This window comes from Benincasa hispida, chromosome 2 (assembly GCF_027475165.1).
Source record: "Benincasa hispida cultivar pf3 chromosome 2, pf3_genome.v1.1, whole genome shotgun sequence".
NCBI classification, from domain to species: Eukaryota; Viridiplantae; Streptophyta; class Magnoliopsida; order Cucurbitales; family Cucurbitaceae; genus Benincasa; species Benincasa hispida.
This window is the reverse complement of record NC_143479.1, coordinates 35,849,427-35,871,648: the sequence shown is the minus strand read 5'-3', so window position 1 is coordinate 35,871,648 and position 22,222 is coordinate 35,849,427. Positions and strand designations below refer to the sequence as shown.

Here is a 22,222-nt window from a genome sequence, read left to right as displayed (position 1 = left end):
TGGATATTGTACGTTTGTGTGGGGTAATCTTGTTACTTGGAGAAGTAAGAAGCAAGGTGTGGTTGTTAGAAGCAGTGCTGAAGCAGAATACAGAGCTATGAGTCTTGGAATATACGAAGAAATCTAGTTGAAGAAGTTCTGTCTGATCTTCATCAAAACAACAATCTTCCTATGAAGCTCTATTGTGATAACAAAGCAGCTATAAGCATAGCCAACAATCCTATACAACATGATAGGACAAAACATGTAGAGATCGATAGACACTTCATCAAAGAAAAACTGAACAGTAACAGTATTTGTATTCCTTACATCCCTTCTAGTCAACAAGTTGCCGATATTCTTACCAAAGGATTATTCAGGCAAAGCTTTGATTCTTGTGTTAGCAAGTTGGGTCTAATTGACATCTATGCCCCAACTTGAAGGGGAGTGTTGAAAATAAAGGGTTGTTATGTATTAGCCCTAAGGACATTTTAGTACTTTTACTTTGCCCTATTTTTCCTTTTCTGTATTAGGGTTTTCTACAGTCTATTTATATCTTAGTCCTCTCTTGTATATGTGAGTTGAACAATAATAAGAAGTGCTCTTCTATCGTGGTTTTTTCCCCCTATTCTCGGGTTTTCCATGTAAATCTTGTGTTTTCTTCTTCTATCTTTCAATAATCTTAACTCTTTAACCTTAGAATCCTGATCTGGATTTTACAATGTCTTGATGGAGTTTTATTGGTCGAAAGAGAGTCTTATTCATGGTAATAGAAGCTATTTGGTCCTTTCTTGTTAGAGGCTGAAGTTTGGTTCACGATTTCCTTTGGTGGATTGCATTAGCTTTTGGTTTTGTGTTTGGACTAGCTTCCTTGCACCTTCACTGAACTCACAATACAATCAGTTGTGAATAAGTGTCTAACAATAGAATCCATCAAAGTTCTTGTTCCTGCTCCAAATCATTTAAAAGAAAACAAAGAAATTTTTATTATCAACAACAATGACAAATTGATAAATACCTTCTCTACATAAAGCTCGAAGATACAAGGAAAGTGGATCACCAAAATTTCCTTCATTATGCAAAGCTTTTGTTCCACCTTGAAAGGTTTTTAGTGCACGAAAATGCCTAATAGCTTCTCGTATAACACAATACTTAGTAAAACACTCTACCAAGAGCCTGAAAAAAAAATACACAAACTTATTTTGAAAAATGATTCTGAACTTTAAAATGATAAGAGACTAATGCTCTAAATAACAAAGAAAACAAAACATAATCAAATAAGTCAACAGAAGTACCTGAATACTCTATTCAAGATATTAGTTTAAATTGGAGTGCATTTATTTTCTCTTAGCTATGTTTGTTTGCTTGTTTGTTTTACTACATCATTGGTCTATCTATGACTTTGTATTTGTATTTTTATTTGTTGTTTCCTTTTGTACTTTGAGCATTAGACTCATTTCATTATTTCAATAAAAAAAATCTTGTTTCCATTCAAAAAAAGCTTGAGTCAACAAAAGCATAAAATAAAGAAAACCACTAAAGAGAAACAATCCACTAAAAAGAAACAATAGAGCTCTCCCAACTCCTGCTATCGAGGTAGTACATAATTCTTAATAGAAAAGTTCCAGGGTTAACTCTCATCAGTAAATGAGACTCATCCATATTCTTCTCCCCCTTCTCTTTCTATCTCATGGAGTCTAGTGATAACCTCTCCTATGTCAATTCTTGGAGAAGAGACCTTATTCCCTCACAGAGAAAGAAGATAGTTAAGATCGAGACAAGACACCATCCAGTTTTTCATCATAAGCACGATTATCTGGAAGACCATTCTCTGGTTTCCATTTATACTTTTGTTGATTTTTTTCTTTTTTTAACAATAAGAAACCAAGAATTTCTCATTAAGACTTGAAAAGATCTACAAGAGGATGTACAAAACTAGGGAGCTTGCTTACTATTTTATTTTATTTTCAGTTTGCTCCTCTGATGAAAGAAGAAATTATTTTTAAAAAATTGAAATATATTTTTACAATTAATTTAATTATAGCTTTCATTATTAAATTTACTCAAATATTTCTCTTAGTGAGAAATTTAACATTTCGTGCCTTAATTTACAAATGTTGCAAACGAGGTTCATTCTTCTACCTTATATACCTATTGGGGTGCCCCCCCCCCCCCAAGATAAAGAAAATCAAATAAAATAGAATCACGGCCCCAAGAATAGTGTCCAAGTCCTTAGTAAAAAAAGTCATCCAATGTAGTGTCAAGATTCAATAATCGTAAGGGTATGGATATGTCTTTGACTTCAAACAAAGCAATGAGAGAATAATTTTTAATTTCCTGACTAAGGTTCAACTTTTTTTTTTTTTTTTTTTTTTTGAAAGGAAGCCGAATTTTTCATTGATGAAATGAAAAGAGGCTAATGCTCCAAAATACAAGATACAAGTAAAAATAATGAAAGCAATACAACTAAGGTTCAACTTACGCATAGGTTCTCATGTTAGGCTGTAGACGCTTGTGGTCTTCAACCATCATGCCAAGTAACTCGGCAACATCTTGCACCCTACTCAAAACAATGAGATGTTTGATAGTAAAATAGTAAGCATTATAAGCATCTATATAAATAAGAGAACAAAAACGGAACAGACTTCTGAATAAATGTATTTCTTATAACCACAATACAAATTTTATTCACTTCTACATAATCTCTTACAAGAAAGTTGAATATATCTACTCCCCTTCCGAAAGTTTTGTTAGCAGTGTTGTGAAATCTAAAAGTCCAAAAAGAGTCAACATTCTCATTGGATTTTGCTGATAGTCATCTCAATACTGCAGATGTTCATCAAAAAGGCGTAGGGAAGCCTCATGCCCTCTATTTTCTGTTTTGGACAACAAATGGGGAAAGCTCACTGCTCATAACCATATTTTTTTTTTTTGGGAGTCCATAATTATCAGCTTGCTGGTTCAAATTATCCAGCATATCATTGGGTGTTTTACTCTGATGTAAAAAATAATATCCTTCAGTTATTAACTGGCCTTCCTTTGTTAGTTCGGTTTGGTATCAATTACTTTGGATCGTGGATCTGTCTTTTCAGCCCTGATACATGACTGGTCTTGAGTTTTCGAGAATTTCATCCTTTTGCTCTGATGTGAGCCCCATGTTGGTTTATTCTGCAAAGTTTTGTTTTGGCTTCTCTCAGATATTTGGTTGACTTGCACAAGTAGATTTTTATTTCTTTACTGAAGTTGATTCTACCAAAGCTTGTTTCAACGGGTATTTGTTCCTGATCAGTTGCAGTTTTTTTTTTTTTTTTTTTTTGATGTGTTATATGCAGAAATGACTCGAAGTTTGGAGTTTGATAAAATCATTCTCTTTGGTACTGAGTAGCTTTCTGCTTTTGTTGCATCAGATAGCTTTTTCTTTGGGTTCTAAAAGGTTTTTTGATTGGTCGGAAGTTAGTTCTTGGTTTTATCCGGAAGTTTTGAAACAGCTATAGGTTATCAGTGTTTGGTGGAGGCCTCATGCATAGTTAATTCATTCTTATGCAAGCACTCTAAGTCTATCAGTTAAAGATTTGAAAATGATTTTTGGTTCTTTATTTGTCAATTTTCCTTGGATACTTTGTGCTTGTATCTGCTATTTGGATTTTTAATTCACTCCCTTTGAGAGTTTGATTCCCTTGAACATTTATTCCTTATCTTTATATCAAATGAGAAGTTTCTTGTTAAAACAAAATTATTTTGGATCAGTGGTCAAAGCTTTGATTTTGAAAATCTGGAAGGAAAGAAATCAGAGTCTTTTTTTAAGATAACGATCGTCCTGTGGTGTCATTGTCTCAATTCAGCACATCTAAAGCATCCCTTTGGCCCTTCCCAAACTGGAATGCTTTCATATTACTGTTGTGTTCTATCTGTTGTTTTTATTGTTTATAGCATGTTTTTATTTTTATTCACTCCTTAGGAGTTTGTATCCAATGAGTTTTTATTTCTTCAATGAATAGTTTTGTTCTTGTTCAGAAAAAAATAAATAGATAAATAAATAATTCATAAAATAAAAAATATATCATCTATCGCGTAAAATAATAAATAAGGCAGAAAAGACATTCCCCAGCATAAGTGAATTTGTATGAATTTGTTTTTGGAATCAAGATATTCGTATTTCGTAATTTGAAACAATGATCTTTTATCTAGTTCAACTCCATTACTTCATCTATCAATTCTTTCTTCTTAAAAAAAATCCCTCCAGAATACTAAGGAAACAGAAAGTTAGTCCAATTTTTATCACTACCAAATGGATGCATGTTTAAGAGAATTGCTTTCATCGAGAAAAATAAAAGTATAAAATGACCACACAAAAACAGAGGCTTGAAACTGAGCAGAAGAGCATCCAAAAATAAATTGCAAGAGCGCAAAGACAAAGAGCATGTAATCAGAAACAACATATCATGAAAAGCTTTGTAACATCAGTTAAGCAGAGGCATTAAAATGCATCAAGTTCCAAACATCCACCCGTGAAATGGAGGAAACAAGACCACTTTGTCTATCATACCACAATAAAGGAAGGAGACACCCACCCAAAAGAATTAAACGCCACCTGAAATTGGATGGTACATAACAAGAAATTTGTGAACTGGAGAAACATACCTATCATAAGATTCAGCCCTTGTATATGCTTGGATCACCCAATTATATGTCTCAGTATCGGGCTTCATGTAATCTGTCATATGATATAGTTGCAAAGCATCAAAACTTCAACCATGGAGAATATGAGCAGAGCTTAGTTACAAACTGCACATAAAAGCAAAACCAGCTCAAACCAGACCATATTTATTGAATGTCTCATTCTTCTTGTAGATATACCAAAACAATAAGTAAACCAAAACAGATAGTAATTATTGAAACCCTCAAGAAGGATTTGTACTGTTGAGTTGAGTTTTTTTTCCTTTTTTTCCTTTTGTGTCTTCAGAGTTCAGCATGATAAGACATTGTGAATGGATGAAAATTAGCTAAAAAATCCAACACTACAGCTCTTTTGTGGTTGATTTTAAGCTATCCCCACTCTTCTTCACAACAACTTTTCCTGACAGCAAAAACCATTCAATTGATACTAATCTTCTTCATCTCAGGCTCACCAGACGGCCCCACATTTTCCACTCACATTCTCTCTCTCTAGGACTCTCTCTCTTACCCTAACGGGCTTTACACTTTTACTACTACCTTCCCCTTTTTTTTGTTTCCCTTCACTTGATCCGGGGGTGGGCTGGTGTGTTTCTTCATTCCTGAGTTTATCTTGTTAGAATCGGTCGATCCCAATTTCTAGCAATACCTCCTTTCCTTTGGCTTTGGCTATGGATTCCCCTAGAAAATGTGCAATGGTTTTTTGTTTGCTTTAGTTTGGCTTGTTTTTAATTTGTTTCATCTTTTTATTATGACTGCAGTTAGAGATCTAAGAAAATCAAGTATGCCACTCATGTTTTGCTGCTATCTTGGAATAAACCAAGATATCATCGAGAAAAACTAACACAAAAGTATCAAGAAACTCCTCAAACACCTCATTCATGGGTCTGCAGGATCATTGGTCAATCCAAAAGAGATTGCAGTGAATTCACAATGTCCATATCTAGATTTGAACGTTTCTTGGAGATGTCAATATCTTTTAATCTTAATTAATGGTACCCCGAACAGAGGTCGATCTTAGAGAAAATGATGGCTCCCTATCACTGATCAAAGAGATTGTCAATTCGAGGGAGAGGGTACTTGTTCTTTAAGGTTACTTTCTTGAACTCCCTATAGTCAATGCAAAGACGCAAAGATCCATCCTTTTTCTTCTCAAACAAAGATGGCGTACCCCAAGGTGACGCATTTGGACGTGTGAAACCCTTATTGAGTAACTCTTTAATCTGGGTCTTAAGCTCCTTCAACTAAGCTGGAGCCATTCTATATGAGGCTTTAGATATAGGAGTTACGCCAGGCTCTTACTCAATTCCAAAATCTATCTCCTGGAATTGTGGCAACCCAAATGATCCTCTAGGAAAATATTTGCATACTCTCCAACGACTGGCACTCACGTCAAGATGACCTCTCAATGCATCTGCCATCAACCACATGCCCCATGTGCCTTGGTTGATCGACTTTCTTACTTTTGTAGCTGAAACTACGAGGTCTTGGCCCATTTAAATTTAAAACTGGCTTTTGCCAAAGGACTAAAAACAATCTCCTCAAAGAAGCAATCTATGTTGGCATGATTTTCAGCCAACAAATCCATGCCTAAGAGCATGTCTAGAACTATTAAAGTTACATTTAACAATCGTTCTACTAATAAAACTTGACATGCTTTTACTCTTTCACGTGCCAAAACAATAAATCAAGATGGCGTAGAAACGGACAAAACATGTTGTGAGGGTTCCAATTCTAGCCTAGCATGCTTTACAAAAACTAATGATACAATAGAATGCAAGAAACAAGAATCAAATAACACTCGGGTATAGTGACCTATAATGGGAAATGTAGTTGTCCCCACAGTATTAGACTTTTCGACCTCTTGTCAAGTCATAGCAGAAACCCTGATTTCTTTGTTGTTTTTCCTCCTATCCATCCAGGGGTTGGATCCCTTCCACCTGCAGCATTCCTACTAAGGCACTTATCAATTGTATGCCCTTCTTGCCTACAATGATAGCACACTCCTACTCCGGCCATGCAGTGCCCCCCCATGACGCTTTCCACAAAAGCAACACATTAGTCTCTCTTCCCAGGCAATTTCTATCTTGGTGGCATGTTGCCTAAAGCTTTGTTGTGGTCTTTCTGTGTTTTGGTACCTCCGCTAGGAATTGTAAGACATCTTATTTGACTTTCGCCTCTAGCCAGAAGAGGAACCTGGTCCTGGAAAATCTCAAATACCCATCCATGGCATGCGAGTCTATCTGTGTAGTTGCACAAAGCGCTATTCCATAACTTAATGGTACAAGGGATGACACAATGCACTATGTCATGGTTATGCTTGTCCAGGGTGTGTTCCCCATGGCCATATTCCCAAACTCACCCATTTTTACCATGCTTTCATGCTATATGTTTCATTATGCAAGTTAGTTTACTTTCCTTATACTTTTTGTCGCAAGTGACTCATCGCCATTTTCATATACAAAGGTGTGAAAATCACAAAAATGTTTGTAATATACTCTATCTGGAGTTGTAAGGTTTAAGTCGTTGTTGTCCCTTATTGCGTTTCTAGCCTACAACAATCATTCTCTTTAACATACTTTCAAACATTTGCAAATACCTTTTTCTTTAACCCCGATTCCTAAAACCATTTTCTTCAAAACGGAAGCGGAGGTTGTGAGATATACCCGTTGAGCCACCAATTCTCTAAATTAGTTGACTTGTTCATGGGTGAGAACAAGTATTGCACAATCACTTTGTGAACCTTTCGGAAGTGCGTTTGTGACACACCGCACCTCTTCCCTCAGTCCTTGGATAAATCTTTCCTTCTTATTAGTGTGAGTGGCTACCAGCTTAGGAGCAAAACAAGATAGCTTATTGATTTCTTTGTCGTATTCAACAGTTGACTTAATTTTGTGCTTAAGGTTTAAAAGCTTTGCCTGCTTATAAAGCACCGTCTATGCAAAGAAGTATTGCTTATGGAAATACTCTTTAAACTGCTCCCAAGTCACAGGTCCAGCATTAGCGTCTATCAACATTTATGCCAATTGCCCCCAAATTTTGGTATCATCCATGAGCACGAAGATTGCAAACTATAGCTTCTTGTCGTTGGGATATTTCATATATTGGAAGACAGCCTTATTGAAGACAACCAAAGTTATGCCTTCGTGGGACCCATCAAACATGTAGGGATTATATTTCCTAAAATCCCGTGGGTGTTAAGCTTCAGACCACAAATCCTATTGGTTTTGACCTTGCACCTGAACTTGCTAAGCTACTTGATCAACCACAATTGCTCAAGTCAACGCCTGCATACTCTACATCATAGATGTGGTAAATCGTAAATGTTGCCCCTACTTGTGTTGTCGTGGCAACGAAACCATTCCGAAAATTGGGTGAGGCCTGCACATGCAAGGCCACCGGCGGGTAGAGATGTCCACGGGGTGGGTCGGGGCCGGGATGCCATTCCCCATCCCCCGTCCTCGCTCCCCATTTCATTCTCCATCCCTGTAAAATTCCCCACGGGGATCGGGGTGGGGATTCCCCAGGGGAATTCGCGGGGATCAGGTTCCCCGCGGGAAATTTTTCCCCGTTGCCTTTTTTTAAAAAAAAAATCCAATTAATCTAAATCACTAATGTGAACAAATTTTAATTAAATAATTAACTTTATCACTAAATTGTTTATTATGATTAGTTTTATCTGAGAATTTAAATTTAAAGATAAATTACTCAAATTTTGACTAAAAAAATTAATTAATTTTTTTAGTAAAAAGAAATAAATATAAATCAAATTATTCACATATATATTCTAGATTTAAACATATTCATTATCTTTCCCAATAAATAATCAATTTTGAAATTTAAATGTAATATTTACATAATAATAATAATAATAACATAATGATGAAAAATAGAGTAGGGAAAAGAAAATAGCACACCAAGAATTTACGTGGAAAACCCTAATTAGAGAGAAAAACCACGGGATAAGGAAATTATTATTAGAAAACTAATACAAAGGAATACAATAGACCAACAGCTTAAATAGAGAACAGGGAAACCCTAGGGTACAATGAAAAAGACAAAATTGCCCCTAGAGTGCAAAACCCTAATTTCAACACTCCCCTCAAGTTGAGGCGTAGATATCAGTAAGTCCCAACTTGCTCACACATGCATCAAACAACTGTCTGGGAAGCCCCTTTGTTAGGACATCTGCAATTTGTTGATTGGAGGGAATATAAGGAACACAAATGTTACCACTATCAAGTCTTTCCTTGATAAAGTGTCGATCAATCTCCACATGCTTTGTTTTATCATGTTGAACAGGGTTGTTTGCTATGCTTATGGTTGCTTTATTATCACAATAGAGTTTCATTGGACTGGTATGCTCTTGATCAAGGTCTTTCAAGACTTTTTCAAGCCAGATCTCTTCACAGATTTCCAGATTCATGGCCCTGTATTCTACCTCAACACTGCTTCTGGCAACAACACCTTGCTTTTTGCTTCTCCATGTAACAAGATTGCCTCACACAAAGGTACAATATCCTGATGTTGATTTTCTGTCTACTACAGATCCTGCCCCATCAGCATCGGTGTAAGCTTCGATACATCGTTTTTCAGTTTTCCTGAACATCAAGCCTTTCCCTGGAGAAGTTTTCAGATATCTCAAAATGTGCTCTACTGCCCTCATGTGTTCTTCGTATGGTGACTGCATGAACTGACTTATCATACTCACTGCATAAGAGATGTCGGGTCTAGTATGAGATAGATATATTAATTTCCCAACAAGTCGTTGATATTTTTCTTTACTCACTGGAACACTTTTACTCGTATTACTTAACTTTGCATTTGCTTCTATAGGGGTATCAACTGGTTTGCACCCCGTCATACCTGTTTCCTTGAGCAGGTCCAGAGTATACTTCCATTGGGAAACTGAAATTCCTTCTCTTGATCGAGCTACTTCCATTCCGAGGAAGTATCTTAGTTTTCCAAGGTCCTTGATCTCGAATTCCTCAGCCATCTTTGGCTTCAATCGGTCAATCTCTGAGATATCACCACCTGAAATAACAATGTCATCAACATAAACAATCAAAACTGCGATTTTCCCGGATACAGACCTTTTAGTAAACAGAGTATGATCAGAATGACCCTATTTATATCCTTGCGACTTTACAAACATAGTAAATCTATCAAACCAAGCCCTTGGTGACTGTTTTAGCCCATATAAGGACTTTCTCAATCTGCAAACTCGGTGATCAAACTATTTCTCAAATCCTGGGGGAGGACTCATATAGACTTCTTCCTCCAGTTCTCCATTGAGAAAGGCATTCTTCACATCAAGCTGGTGAAGGGGCCAATCCTTATTAACTGCAATAGAAAGGAGAACCCAAACTGTGTTTAGCTTTGCAACTGGTGAAAAGGTCTCTGAATAAATAAACCCCAAACGTCTAAGTGAAACCCCTGGCCACTAATCTGGCTTTGTATCTGTCAACAGTTCCATCAGACTTATACTTTATTGTGAACACCCATTTACATCCTACTACTTTATGACCATTTGGAAGATTGACTTGATCCCACGTATGATTTTTCTCGAGAGCTCTCATTTCTTCCATAACTGCGACTTTCCATTCAGGACTTTCCAATGTTGTGTGTATACTGTATGGTATCACCACTGTGTCTAGGTTTGTAGTGAGGGCCTTGAACTCAAGAGATAAATTACTATAGGACAAGTAACTCTGCAACGAATATTTAGTACATGATCTCGTACCTTTCCTTAGAGCAATCGGAAGATCAAGGGATTCATCTCTATCTTTATTTTCTTCTGACATACTGCATTCTCCCTCCGGTTCTGTTATTTTCCCACTCTCAACATTTTTTTCCAGCGGGAATAAGAGAAGCTTCTTTTCCAAGTTCTACCATGTCCTCAAGAGTCACACTCATCTGTCTCTGCATCATCATCAACCTCAATCACATCCTTGCTGGCATTATCTTCCCTGCTTTTGCTCTCAACATTTTCAACACAAGCATCAGTGTTATCACATTTATTATCATGATTAGGGATAGGACTACTAGTACCTTGAACTGATCTTTGTTCAGACTTATGAACTGAAGCCGAAGAGATAACAGGTGGCGTTATTTCCTTCCTGAGATTCTTTCTATAGTTTGTGATCCAAGGGACTTGTTTGTTTGGGAGGATAGGTGCGTTGGTACTGACACTAACATCAAGGATGGGTTCAGGTTCAGGTAAGGCAGAAAAGTTGGGACCCAATTGGTTTCTTCACTAGAATGCTCCCCCTGAAGAGAACCATTGGGAAAGAATGGATGATCTTCGAAGAAGGTTACATCCATAGAGACAAAGTATTTTCTGGAAGGAGGGTGATAACACTTGTACCCACGCTGATGTAGAGGGTACCCTACAAAAACGCATCCTTGTGCCCAAGGGGTAAACTTGGTTCGGTTAGGTTCGTGTGTATGGACGAACACCACACAGCCAAAGACACGAAGGGGTACATCAGAAAGAAGTTTGGAGTTTGGGTAAGACTCTTTGAAGAAATCTAATGGGGTTTGTAATTTTACGACCCGGGATGGCATGCGGTTTATTAGATGGGTTGCTGTCAAGATAGCATCACCCCACAAATAAGAGGGAAGAGAGGTTGACAACATAAGAGATCGGGCAACTTCAACTAGGTGACGGTTTTTCCGTTCGGCCACTCCATTTTGTTGGGGAGTGTACGCACAGGAACTTTGATGGACAACACCTTTGGAGATAAGGAATTCGCGTAAGGTGTTATTAAGGTATTCTCGACCATTATCACTCCTGAGAATAGCGATTTTAGCGTTGAACTAGGTTTCTATAGAATTGTAAAATTTTTGGAAAACTGAAGTGATTTCTGATTTATCTGTCAGAAGAAAAATCCAGGTTAGATGAGTATGATCGTCAATAAAAGTTACAAACCAACGCTTTCCAGTTATGGTAGTGACTGGTGAAGAACCCCAGACATCGCTATGGAATAGAGTAAACGGTTTAGAGGGCTTATAGGGCTGAGAAAAGAAAGAAACACGAGGTTGTTTTGCCTGGACACACACATCACATTTCAATTTAGAAATATTAAAGTTGCGAAAAAGATGAAGAAACAAATAGTTCATATACTGGAAATTAGGATGGCCAAGACGATAATGCCACAACATATAATCAGTTTCAGAAATGGAAAAATGAGAAGAAAACAAACTAGTCCTATCACATATCCTAAAGGAAGCTTCTTCAGTAAGGAAATAGAGTCCCCTGTCATGTCGGGCAGTGCCAATCGTCATCCCCGAGGTTAGATCCTAAAAAACAACATCATTAGGTGAGAAACTAACACGACACTTCAAATCTGTTGTTAGTTTATTAATAGATAACAGATTGTAAGACACTTTTGGCACATGCAACACATCTTGGAGTATTAAACCGGCAAAGGGTGACACCCGTCCTTTTCCAACAACAGGAGCAAAGGACCCATCTGCAATTCTGATTCTTTCATTTCCAACACCAGGTTGATAAGATAAAAATTGATCAGAAAAACCAATGAGGTGATCTATGGCTCCTGAGTCTAATATCCATGGTTTATTACTAGTTATACTCACAAGGCCAAAAGATTGAAAAGTACCTGTATGGGCGATTGCACTTACACCTACTGTAGTAGTGTTCTAAGTAGTTTCCTGGTTCTGAGTTTGAGTATCTTCAGTAACAGATTCACCTACAAGAGCCCGACTTGGCTGTCGTTTCTTACCATTTGGCGGTCGGCCGTGGAGTTTCCAGCACTGATCTTTAGTGTGCCAGGGTTTTTTGCAATGTTCGCACACTGGGGGCGGCTTACTGTTCTGTTTATCTTGTACAGGGCCTGATGTTTTGAAAACAGCGGAATCTGTTGGTGTTACAAGTGTATTGTTCATGGCTTTAGACCTATCTTCCTCCAGGCGAACTTCAGAACAGACTTCCATTAGGGATGGTATAGGTCTGGTCCCCAGTATACGATTGCGCACTGTATCAAATTTAGAGTTGAGTCTTGCAAGAAAGTCATACATGCGATCCGTTTCTTCAAACTGATAATGTAACACTCCTCCACAAGGACAGTTCCAAATCATCTCACGACACAAATCCATCTCTTGCCACAACAAAGTTAGCTTGTTAAAGTAAGCAGTAACGTCCATCGTTCCCTATTTGCATTCATGGACCTGCTTACGTAGAGTATATAAACGTGAGACATTCTGTCTACTGAAGTAGAGTTTCTGGGCTGCCTCCCAAATATCACGGGTTGTAGCTATATACAATAAAGGTTTTCCAACCTAAGGTTCCATACTGCCAATCAAAATTGATCTCAACAAAGAATCCTCTCCTTTCCACATTCGCTCTTGGGGGTCACCGATCCTTGGTTTTGGTATTTCACCTATCAGATATCCAAATTTGTGACGGCCCTCAAGAGCCATTTTAATAGATTGGGACCAAGAGAAGTAATTATCACCATTCAACTTTTCCCCTATAATAATTCCAGAAGAATTGCCTATAGTTCCAGAACATGAATTTGAGGAGTAAGTAGGGAACGAAGTTACCGAGTTTTCAGGGTATGGATTTAGATCTGATTGGATCTTGGATTTCGATCCCATGGCTTCCCCAAGAGCAGCAAGCTGCTATTGAAACATTTCGTTCTGTCGTTTAATCAGCAACTGCAACTGGGTAACTTGATCTTGGATTATATTTCCTTGGTCCTGGTGGTATGATGAAGACTCGCCCCCTCCAAACTCATCCATGATCGGCGAAAATTGTCCCATTCGGTTGCTCATACCCAACTGGAAAGTACCCATATTTCTTCCATCTATCCTTTGGTGCGGAAAAGATTGGGATGAGGCTCTGATCTGAGAGGAAAAGGTCGGCGGCACTCCCGAAGGAAGGAAACTTGACTAATCGGCGCCGGGCATCACAAATCTGGACCAATCGGCGCTAGGTATAGCAGATCGGAGCTCAGGCATCGCAAATCTAGACCAGTCGACGCTGGGTATAGCAGATCGGTGCTCCACGGCGTCGGTCGGCAGCGTCTGGGACCGGTCGGACCGATTTCGCGTGGCTGGTCGCTGGTCGACCTCATTTGCGCGCATCTGAACCGGGCAACCTCCTTCATTTGCGCGCGGCTGGTTCAAATAGGTAGCGGTCAGACAGAACTCGAGTGGGTTTTTGCGGTGTGGTTGGGTCTTCGAAGGCGGCGGCTGGGGCGACGAGGACGGTCGGCGATGGGTAGGGCGGCAACGGCTGGTCTACACGAAAGTGGGGAAGAAGGGTTTGGAAGTATCTATCAATGGCTTTTTAGATAACAGTGGTTATATCTGGGTTATTAGTTGGATTCTCGATTTGGGATTCTTCTGTTAGATTTTCCTCAATGGTAGCCAGGGTTTCGTCTCCATACTTTAATACCATGATGAAAAATGGAGTAGGGAAAAGAAAATAGCACACCAAGAATTTACGTGGAAAATCCTAATCAGGGAGAAAAACCACGGGATAAGGGAATTATTATTAGAAAACTGATACAAAGGAATACAGTAGACCAACAGCTTAAATAGAGAACAGGGAAACCCTAGGGTACAATGAAAAAGACAAAATTGCCCCTAGAGCGCAAAACCCTAATTTCAACACATAACATTAGATAACTATACTAAATAAATATGTAAAAGTTAATTGGGGCAGAGACGGGAAATGGGGCGGGGCCGGGGCCGGGGGCAGGGACGGGAAATGCATTCCCCGTCACCGTTTAGCTCACGGGGAATTTTTTTCCCCCATTCCTCGCCTAATCGAGGCGGGGTCCCGTCCCCGTGGGTAAATTGGACATCTCTACCGACGGGTCTTCAGGTCAACCTCTTGCTGGCACATTCTGGACATTCCCCTATGTTCCTGGTACTAGGGGGTCATTTTCTCTAAGATCGATCTTCGTTCAAGTTACCATCAATTAAGAATAAAAGATAGTGACATCTCAAGGTAGTGTTCAGGTCTAGCTATGGCATTATGGATTCATTGTAATGTCTTTTAGATTGACCAATGCTCCTACAGTGTTTATGGACCTGAGGAACAGGGTATTCAAAGAGTTTCTCGACATTTTTGTGATAGTTTTTATTGATGATATCTTAGTTTATTCCAAGACAGAGGCAAAACATGAGGAGCATCTCAGGAAAGTTCCAGATATTGGAGTGAAATCGATTGGACCATCTCTCAATTTTGAGGTGTAATCGTAAAATACATTTCATTTTCCAATGAAGATATGAGACTCAAGTTCTTTGTGACCCTTGATCAAAGCCTTGTCATCCATAAATGGATTAATTGACAAAAGAGTGAAAAAAATCTTCAAAAACCAATTCAATCTTCATCCGATAGTAATGAGCTCTCATTCTAGCTGTAAATTCACCACCTTTTTCTCCTTTCGAACCAAAACAAATAATTTATTAACACAAGACTTATCCAATGCAACTTTGGGAGTGGGTGACGTTAAGATTGATGGATTGGAAGGATCCTTTGAAACGACTTCAGCAAAGCTTCTCTTATCCAATCTTTCAATGCTCAGGCAAGACCAAATAATCTTACCATCTACAGGTCAGATCTAGCTTGATATCTTTCTAAAGTGAGAAAATCTTTAATCATTTCCCAAAAAACAAGCCAACCTCTTTTGTTAAAACCAACTAGAACATGTAAGTTTGATCTTCCACCATTAGCAGGCCATACAGCACACTCCAAAAACCAGCCAAATTTTGCTAATCAAATCACTTCTAAATCATTTCTATCCTTCTATTGAAAGAAATCCTTGATGGGATCCTGAAGCATTTCCACCAACCTTTCTTCAAACCATTGGAAAGAAGAAAAGGCAAGAGAAATCTTCCTCTTAAAAGTCAAATCTTCCAAGATAAAATTGTTCCTCTCGTGCCAAATGCCGAAATAAAGATTCGTAACACAACAACTTTTGATATCCATCTTCAAAATAACTCCGAAGACTTTGAATGAAAACTTGGGAATACTAAGAAACAAAGCAAGAAAGAAAATTGGATGGCAATGGAGATTGAAATTGTATCTTTATTTTTGTAACAAATCCTAGTCCGCATGATTGTAAATTTTATTTTTTATTTTATTTTATTTTGGTGCTCCACGTGTAATCTCTCATTATCAAGGGGGGTTGAGAGGGAAGCTAAAGAAATTTGGTCTCTTGCTTGTTTTCATGTTTATCATTGGGTTTCAATTTTAAAGGTTTTTGATGTAGTAAGATTAGGGTATCATGGTCGAATCCTTAATTTATTAAGATTAGGATTAGTTTCTTTGGTTCATTAGGGTTAGGATTAGTTTCTTTGGTTTATTAGGATTAGGATTAGTTTGCTTTTCAATTATAATAGAGTGTTTGTCTTCTTGTATTCACAAATTTTGATCATTAATGAAATTCTCTCTTGGCATACATCAATTTGTATTAGAGCATCAAGATCAATTGGGCTTGATGGACAGAAAGAAGCCTTCGATGGCAGAAACTTCCCAAAACAAAGAGACGGAGACACCCACCGTCCTATCACCGAAGACTACAACCAGACGCTTCCAATCGGTCAAAGGTTCTATCGATGGTATCATGAGGTTACTAGAGAAAATTTCTCTTTAGTTGGATCAAGTATACGAAGGGGAGAAACAACTTCGAGATTTGGTAAACCCCACCCAAAATATTGAAGTCAAAAAGAATCTTGGTGATCAAGAAGAGCAACAGAACACCTACCAACCTCAAATCTTTACAAGAAACGTCCAAGAACCTCTTATACACGTTCAAGAACAACCAAGATTGGGTGTTTATCAGAGGAGACAAGGACAATTTGAAGAACTATCCAGTGAAGAAGAGAATAGGGAGTGGAACATGGACAGAAGAGCTCGCAGACCACAATTTCAAAGAGAAGAATACAACGACTACAAAACTATTTTCAAATTGGAGCTTGCATGACTCAAATCGAAAAGGAAATCGATGTCAAAAATGGAGGAACGTGACCCAACCCACGAATCTCACCACAACATAAGAGATGTTGAAATCGAAGCCATTGGAGATAAAAAAAAGAGAATACCCGCGAGCAAATTTATTTGAAGAAACTTGAAAATCTAATTCAAGTCGATTGTGAAGCAACGTGGGAGATGTCATGTTTGGAATCGAAAAAATGCAAGTATTCTAGAAAAATCGCCGACGAGGCTAAGGTGGTTGAATTGATAGACCCGACGAAGAAAGAAGAAGAAAAAGAAGAAGAAAAAGATTGCATGGCTGACGAAGGAGATCATTGGAGGCCGATTGACATCCCATTCGCAGTCGTTCACGAGAGAGAAGAAGATGAAGCAACGCGAGGTGAATTATTTTTTCCACCCATATTATTTTTGCAAAACTGACCCAAATTCTTTTTGTCAAACTGACCCATTACCCATACTTTTTAACCTAAAACAACCAGACCCAATTCCAATTTAGAGCTCATTTCCTTTTATTGAGCCTTCAGACCAACTCATACTCAAGTCCACTACAACAAATATGGCCCAACCTAAGTCAAATTTACTTCCGACTTTAAAACTAATATTTTCTTCCGACTTGGTTACGTTGGCAATGGATTTCTTGAACAACATAATTCTTGGACTAATTCATGGTGATTTTGCTGAAAAATTTATTCCGTTTCAAAAGACAAATCTTGGCTCGACTTGTGCAATTTAGATGTTGTTGATATTAGTTCTTTAGAGTTGTTTCCATTCAAGTGGCTTACCTTTTTATTTTTACCTTCAACTTCATTTCAAAACTCGAGGATGAGTTTTTTTTTTCGGGGGGGTGGTGGTGGATAGAATGATGTAGTAGGATTAGGGCATTATGGTCAAATCCTTAATTTATTAGGATTAGGATTACTTTCTTTGGTTTATTAGGATTAGGACTAGGTTGTTTTTCAATAATAAATAGAGTACTCGTCTTCTTGTCTTTACAACTTTTGATCATTAATGAAATTCTCTCTTGATATACATCAGTTTTTTCTAATTATTTTGTTGACATGATTTTGTATAGTATAGTTAGAGTCCCTTCTTGTAGAGGGAGTCCCATTTTTTGTGGACTTGACTTTTGTATGTCCGTATATTCTTTCATCTTTTTCTTAATGAAAGTTGTTTTTATAAAAAAAAAAAAAACACAAAATTCATTTAAAAACATGATTATTTTGAAATACATGAAAGGAAATAAAAAGAGAATTAGCATATACACACACTACCAAAGAACAATTATTTAGATTGCCCAAGCATTATTGAGAATATCGAACAAAGTACATGAGAAACGGAAAATAAAATGTTAACCTTCTCCATATTCCATGTTCTCAAATGTTGAGAAAGCAATTTCAGGTATTCCACAAGTAGCCTAAACAAGTAGATTAATCGTATTAGTTTGATCTCTCTAACAGATGGATAGTCTTCACACACATGGACAATAATTATAGACTTCATAATTTACTAGCATCGAGGAAATAAATATCATCCACCACATAGTCATTGCACCAGTATATACAAGTTTAAAAATCCTCTAATGGTGTTCCAAATCATAAGTCTTCTAAGGCTTACGCAAGAACACATCGTGGGATGCATAATAGGAATATATTTGAGTAATAAAAAAATATATTCAAGTTTTGTTTTCGTTTCAAAAATAATAATAATAATAAAATGATGAAAATTTTAAGAAATTAAAGCTTTTAGGAGAGATCAAAGAGGGAAAAAAATTAACATTTTAAGAATACTAGACATAATAACACATGCGATGCACATGAAATTAACAATGTTTTAAAAAGCCCTCCTGAACACACATTTAGGCTCAAGGCATAGATCTAGCACCTCGCCTTGAAAAGATGAGGCTAAACAAAATAAGACACCTCAGGCGCAGACCTTTTGTGAAACACCAAGGCTCTAGGCCCCGAGCCTTGGGACTTTTTTATTAACCATGGGGGGAGATCTGGTTTAATGGGAATCTAAGATTCATGTTTATTTCACAATAATGTAAAATGTCCTGACATCTAGATATTTCTGGGCATCTCGAGAGTTTTGGACGCCCTCTTAAAACATGGGTAGATTCCCATGATGAGGGCATCCCCTTTTTACTTTTTTACCCTCCATTTTTTCTTTTACATATGTGTAAATATATCACCCTTCTTTATTTATATTTTATAATCAAAATAAATACTTTCAACCATATATGTAACTCTTTTTGGTTATATCAAAGTTGTTTTTATTTTTTTAGAAGGATATTCAAATTTAAACTTAAATTAATATTTATTTTTATAATTCAAAATTTTGGAAATCTCGAAATTTCGAGATTTCGGTAGGGGGAATTTCAATTTTCCCCCAATTTTTCAAAATTTCAAAATTTCCATTGATAAATCGACATTCTCTTCGATATTTCGAAATTTCGAGTTTTTAATAAGCAATTAGCTATGCTAGCTTGAGGGAAGTGCAAGGAAAATTTTTTCTCCTTTACCATACAAAATTTTTATTTTCAAGAAACCGCATATTTTCATTCAAATATTTTTCATTAAATTTTCACATCATTTCACCTCAAACTTGAATTAATGTGAGTTCTCTAATGTTCCTCACATCTTCTCTCAAGCTTTATCTACTTGTAGAGTTTTCTTTTTCTTCTTTCTTTTCCATTACGTTGTGCTATGTTCAATATTACGATTTTTTTATTCTTATCATGTTATGTTATGTTAGTTTAATGGTATGATTTTTCATTTTTGTATCCACTTCATTTTATAATAAACAATTTACAATTATTTTATATACAAATATTTCATGTCATTTAATTTGTAATTCAATTCCAATATTTGATATTATTTTGTAATTATTTTTTCTTTTTTTTTTATTTTTGCTCTCGCATAGACATTTATACATATATTTTACAATATACATCTAAATTTTGTCTTACGTTATAGAAATGATGATTACAAATTGTCAAATATAGTCTAATTCAGCCACAATCAAAGTTTCATTAACTAAATTAGAACAATTTTCATCAATTTCCATAAAGTTCCCCGAAATTCCCATCGATATTTCCACAAAATGGGGATCTCGACATTTCCATCAACATCGATATTCCGAACCTTGTTTATTTTGTAAAAAATCTTGAACTAATATATATTATCTTGTTGAAAAATTTAACATAAAAAAATAATATAAAATATATTAATTTTTAAAGAAATTCAAATTAATAAAAACAGGTATGTTATATACGCTCAAATTATATTAAATTAATTATAAATTGATGAATTCGTAAATACATTCTTGGAACATTATATAAATTTACGACATTCCCGAGTAGAAATACTACAAAACAAACATAGTTATCTAAATTTTCCCAAATATTTACAAAAATGTTCCTATAAAACAAACATGGTATCTAAAGATGTCGGACATCTATAGAACTCAAGGACACGATGTACAACCTATAGAACAGATCATTTTCAAGTAAGGTCGTAAGGTATCAAATATCTATAATTTTGGGCATCTAAAGATTTCAGTTATCTACGGTCCCAAAAAACAAACAGTCCCTAAAGGCCTCATATTATAACTATAGGATACATCATACAATTGTGAAATACATTTGGTAATTTACCACTCAAACACCCAATAATGTAGAACTACTACATTGTTCCAACCTCCTCCAACAATCTCTCCCATTGACCATTAGGCCAAACCATGACCCTTTTTAATATAAAACAACTCTATCCCTATATTCTATAAATAATTTAATCTCTACTCTAAAAAATCATGTTAAAGTGAGGGATTAATCTTTAGCATGTAACAATTTAGTACTTCATCATTTTGAAATACACCTAGTCCCTACATCTTTAGCATGCCCAATGGCTCAGCTAACATACACCGTAGCTCAGCTTCCAAGGAAGTTACCCTCGTTTGTTGGTCTGCTTTGATGTATTCTTTATCAAAAAGAAGACATGGATCATATTCGGTGGCATTGTGCGGTCGCAAGAGCTAAGTGGGTTCTCACATACTCGACATAGGAGTGCTTTTTATGGATGGCAAAATGTGTGTTGTTCTTTGGGTCCTATGGGGGAAACGAATCAACAAGATGTTTAAGGGGTTAGAGTGGGACTCTTTTGAGGTTTTGTCTCTCATTAGGTACTATGCTTCTCAGTGGACTTCGGTTTCAAAACGTTGCGTAACTATTCTACAGGTTTTATTTTGTTTAGTTGAAGTCCCTACTTTTATAGGAAGTTCCTCTCTCTTTTGAGGGCTTGGTTTTTGTATGCTCTTATATTCTTTTATTTTTATCTCAATGAAGGTCATCGTTTCAATCAATAAGAAAAAATACATCTAGTCCCTAAAAGATTTATAGATCTACATATGGCAGAAACCCCCATTTTTTTCCGCCATGTGACCATCCCAGCAGGACAAGAACTATGGTAGAAACCCCATGAACTAGGATTTTTAATGACGGGCCAAATCATTACAATTGGCTCCTCATTTTTTAACTTATATTTTTTCATGCCCTTTTTTCATTTGTTCTCAATAAAAGTCTTGTCTTTCATCATGGAAAATAGGGGAAAAATACTTTTTTATATATAACAACTTTCATTGAAATTAAATGAAAGAATACATGGGCGTACAGAAAAATCAACCAACAAAAACAAGAGCCCAACTAGAAGAAATGATTGCAACTATACAAGATAGAACCTATAGAATAAATACAAAAGGTCTTTGAAATTAAAGTCTAGAAGGAAACATGAAATCTAACAAGGGACTAAACACCAAGATCCCTTTTCAATCCTCTAAACACTCAATTATTTTGCTCACCCCAAAGATCCCATAAAATAGCACACTCTCTAGCATACCATAAAAAATTTATATATATAAAAGAAGAAGAAGAAGAAGAGGACAACTCTCCTCTAAAAAGGGTGGATGAGGGAGGAACTCCCTGATCATATCATGTCTCTTTGTGCCATGCTAACGAGAAACTCACATCTCCAAGTCCAAGTCTTACTTTGCTTTCCAACAGAAAAATACAACAAAACAGACCTATCCATCATGTTAGCCTAGCCAAGAATAACCTGCCAAGTAAAGAACCTTATTCCTAAGGATATTAATCCTCCAGAGAACTGAAAAGACCATGTTGGACGTACTGACTTTCTTAGGGATTTTAATCCTTCGGTGAGCTGAAAAACTGACTTTCCTAAGGGAGAAAGATTGGTAAACCTACAAAAAAGGAGTTACGCGAAGGATTGGAATTCTACACCCTAAAATCCTTTATCCCCTGGCTACAAATAACTGCCTCAAGCAAGGACAAAAGCAAGGCCACATCAAACATTTAATTCCCCCTTACCTATACTGACACTCGTCCCCACACAAGAAGGGAAAAGGGAAGAAGGAAGAGGCATAGAGGTAATCAAGAGTTAAAAAGAAGAAAAAATATATATCATCCTCTTGCAAATGATAAAGTCCAAGAGAGAAAAGTAACACATTTGAATATAAAAAACTCTTATTGCTAGACACCAACCAATGGAAGCTTAATTAGTAAAGCCTAGAAGAACGTACATATAG

At 36.7% G+C, this 22,222-nt stretch overlaps 1 protein-coding gene across 1 annotated transcript in view; it reads right to left on the bottom strand.

Annotated features, from left to right (window-relative positions):
- PTAC3 (plastid transcriptionally active 3) overlaps positions 1 to 22,222 on the bottom strand; it is a 41,942-nt gene that overhangs the window by 18,390 nt on the left and 1,330 nt on the right. The window contains exons 4-7 of the mRNA XM_039023363.2: positions 17,978 to 18,038; positions 4,621 to 4,693; positions 2,462 to 2,539; positions 998 to 1,155 (exon numbers count right to left, since the gene is read on the bottom strand). Of these exons, the coding sequence (XP_038879291.1) occupies positions 998 to 1,155; positions 2,462 to 2,539; positions 4,621 to 4,693; positions 17,978 to 18,038 (370 nt within the window). The remainder of the gene's footprint in view (positions 1 to 997; positions 1,156 to 2,461; positions 2,540 to 4,620; positions 4,694 to 17,977; positions 18,039 to 22,222) is intronic.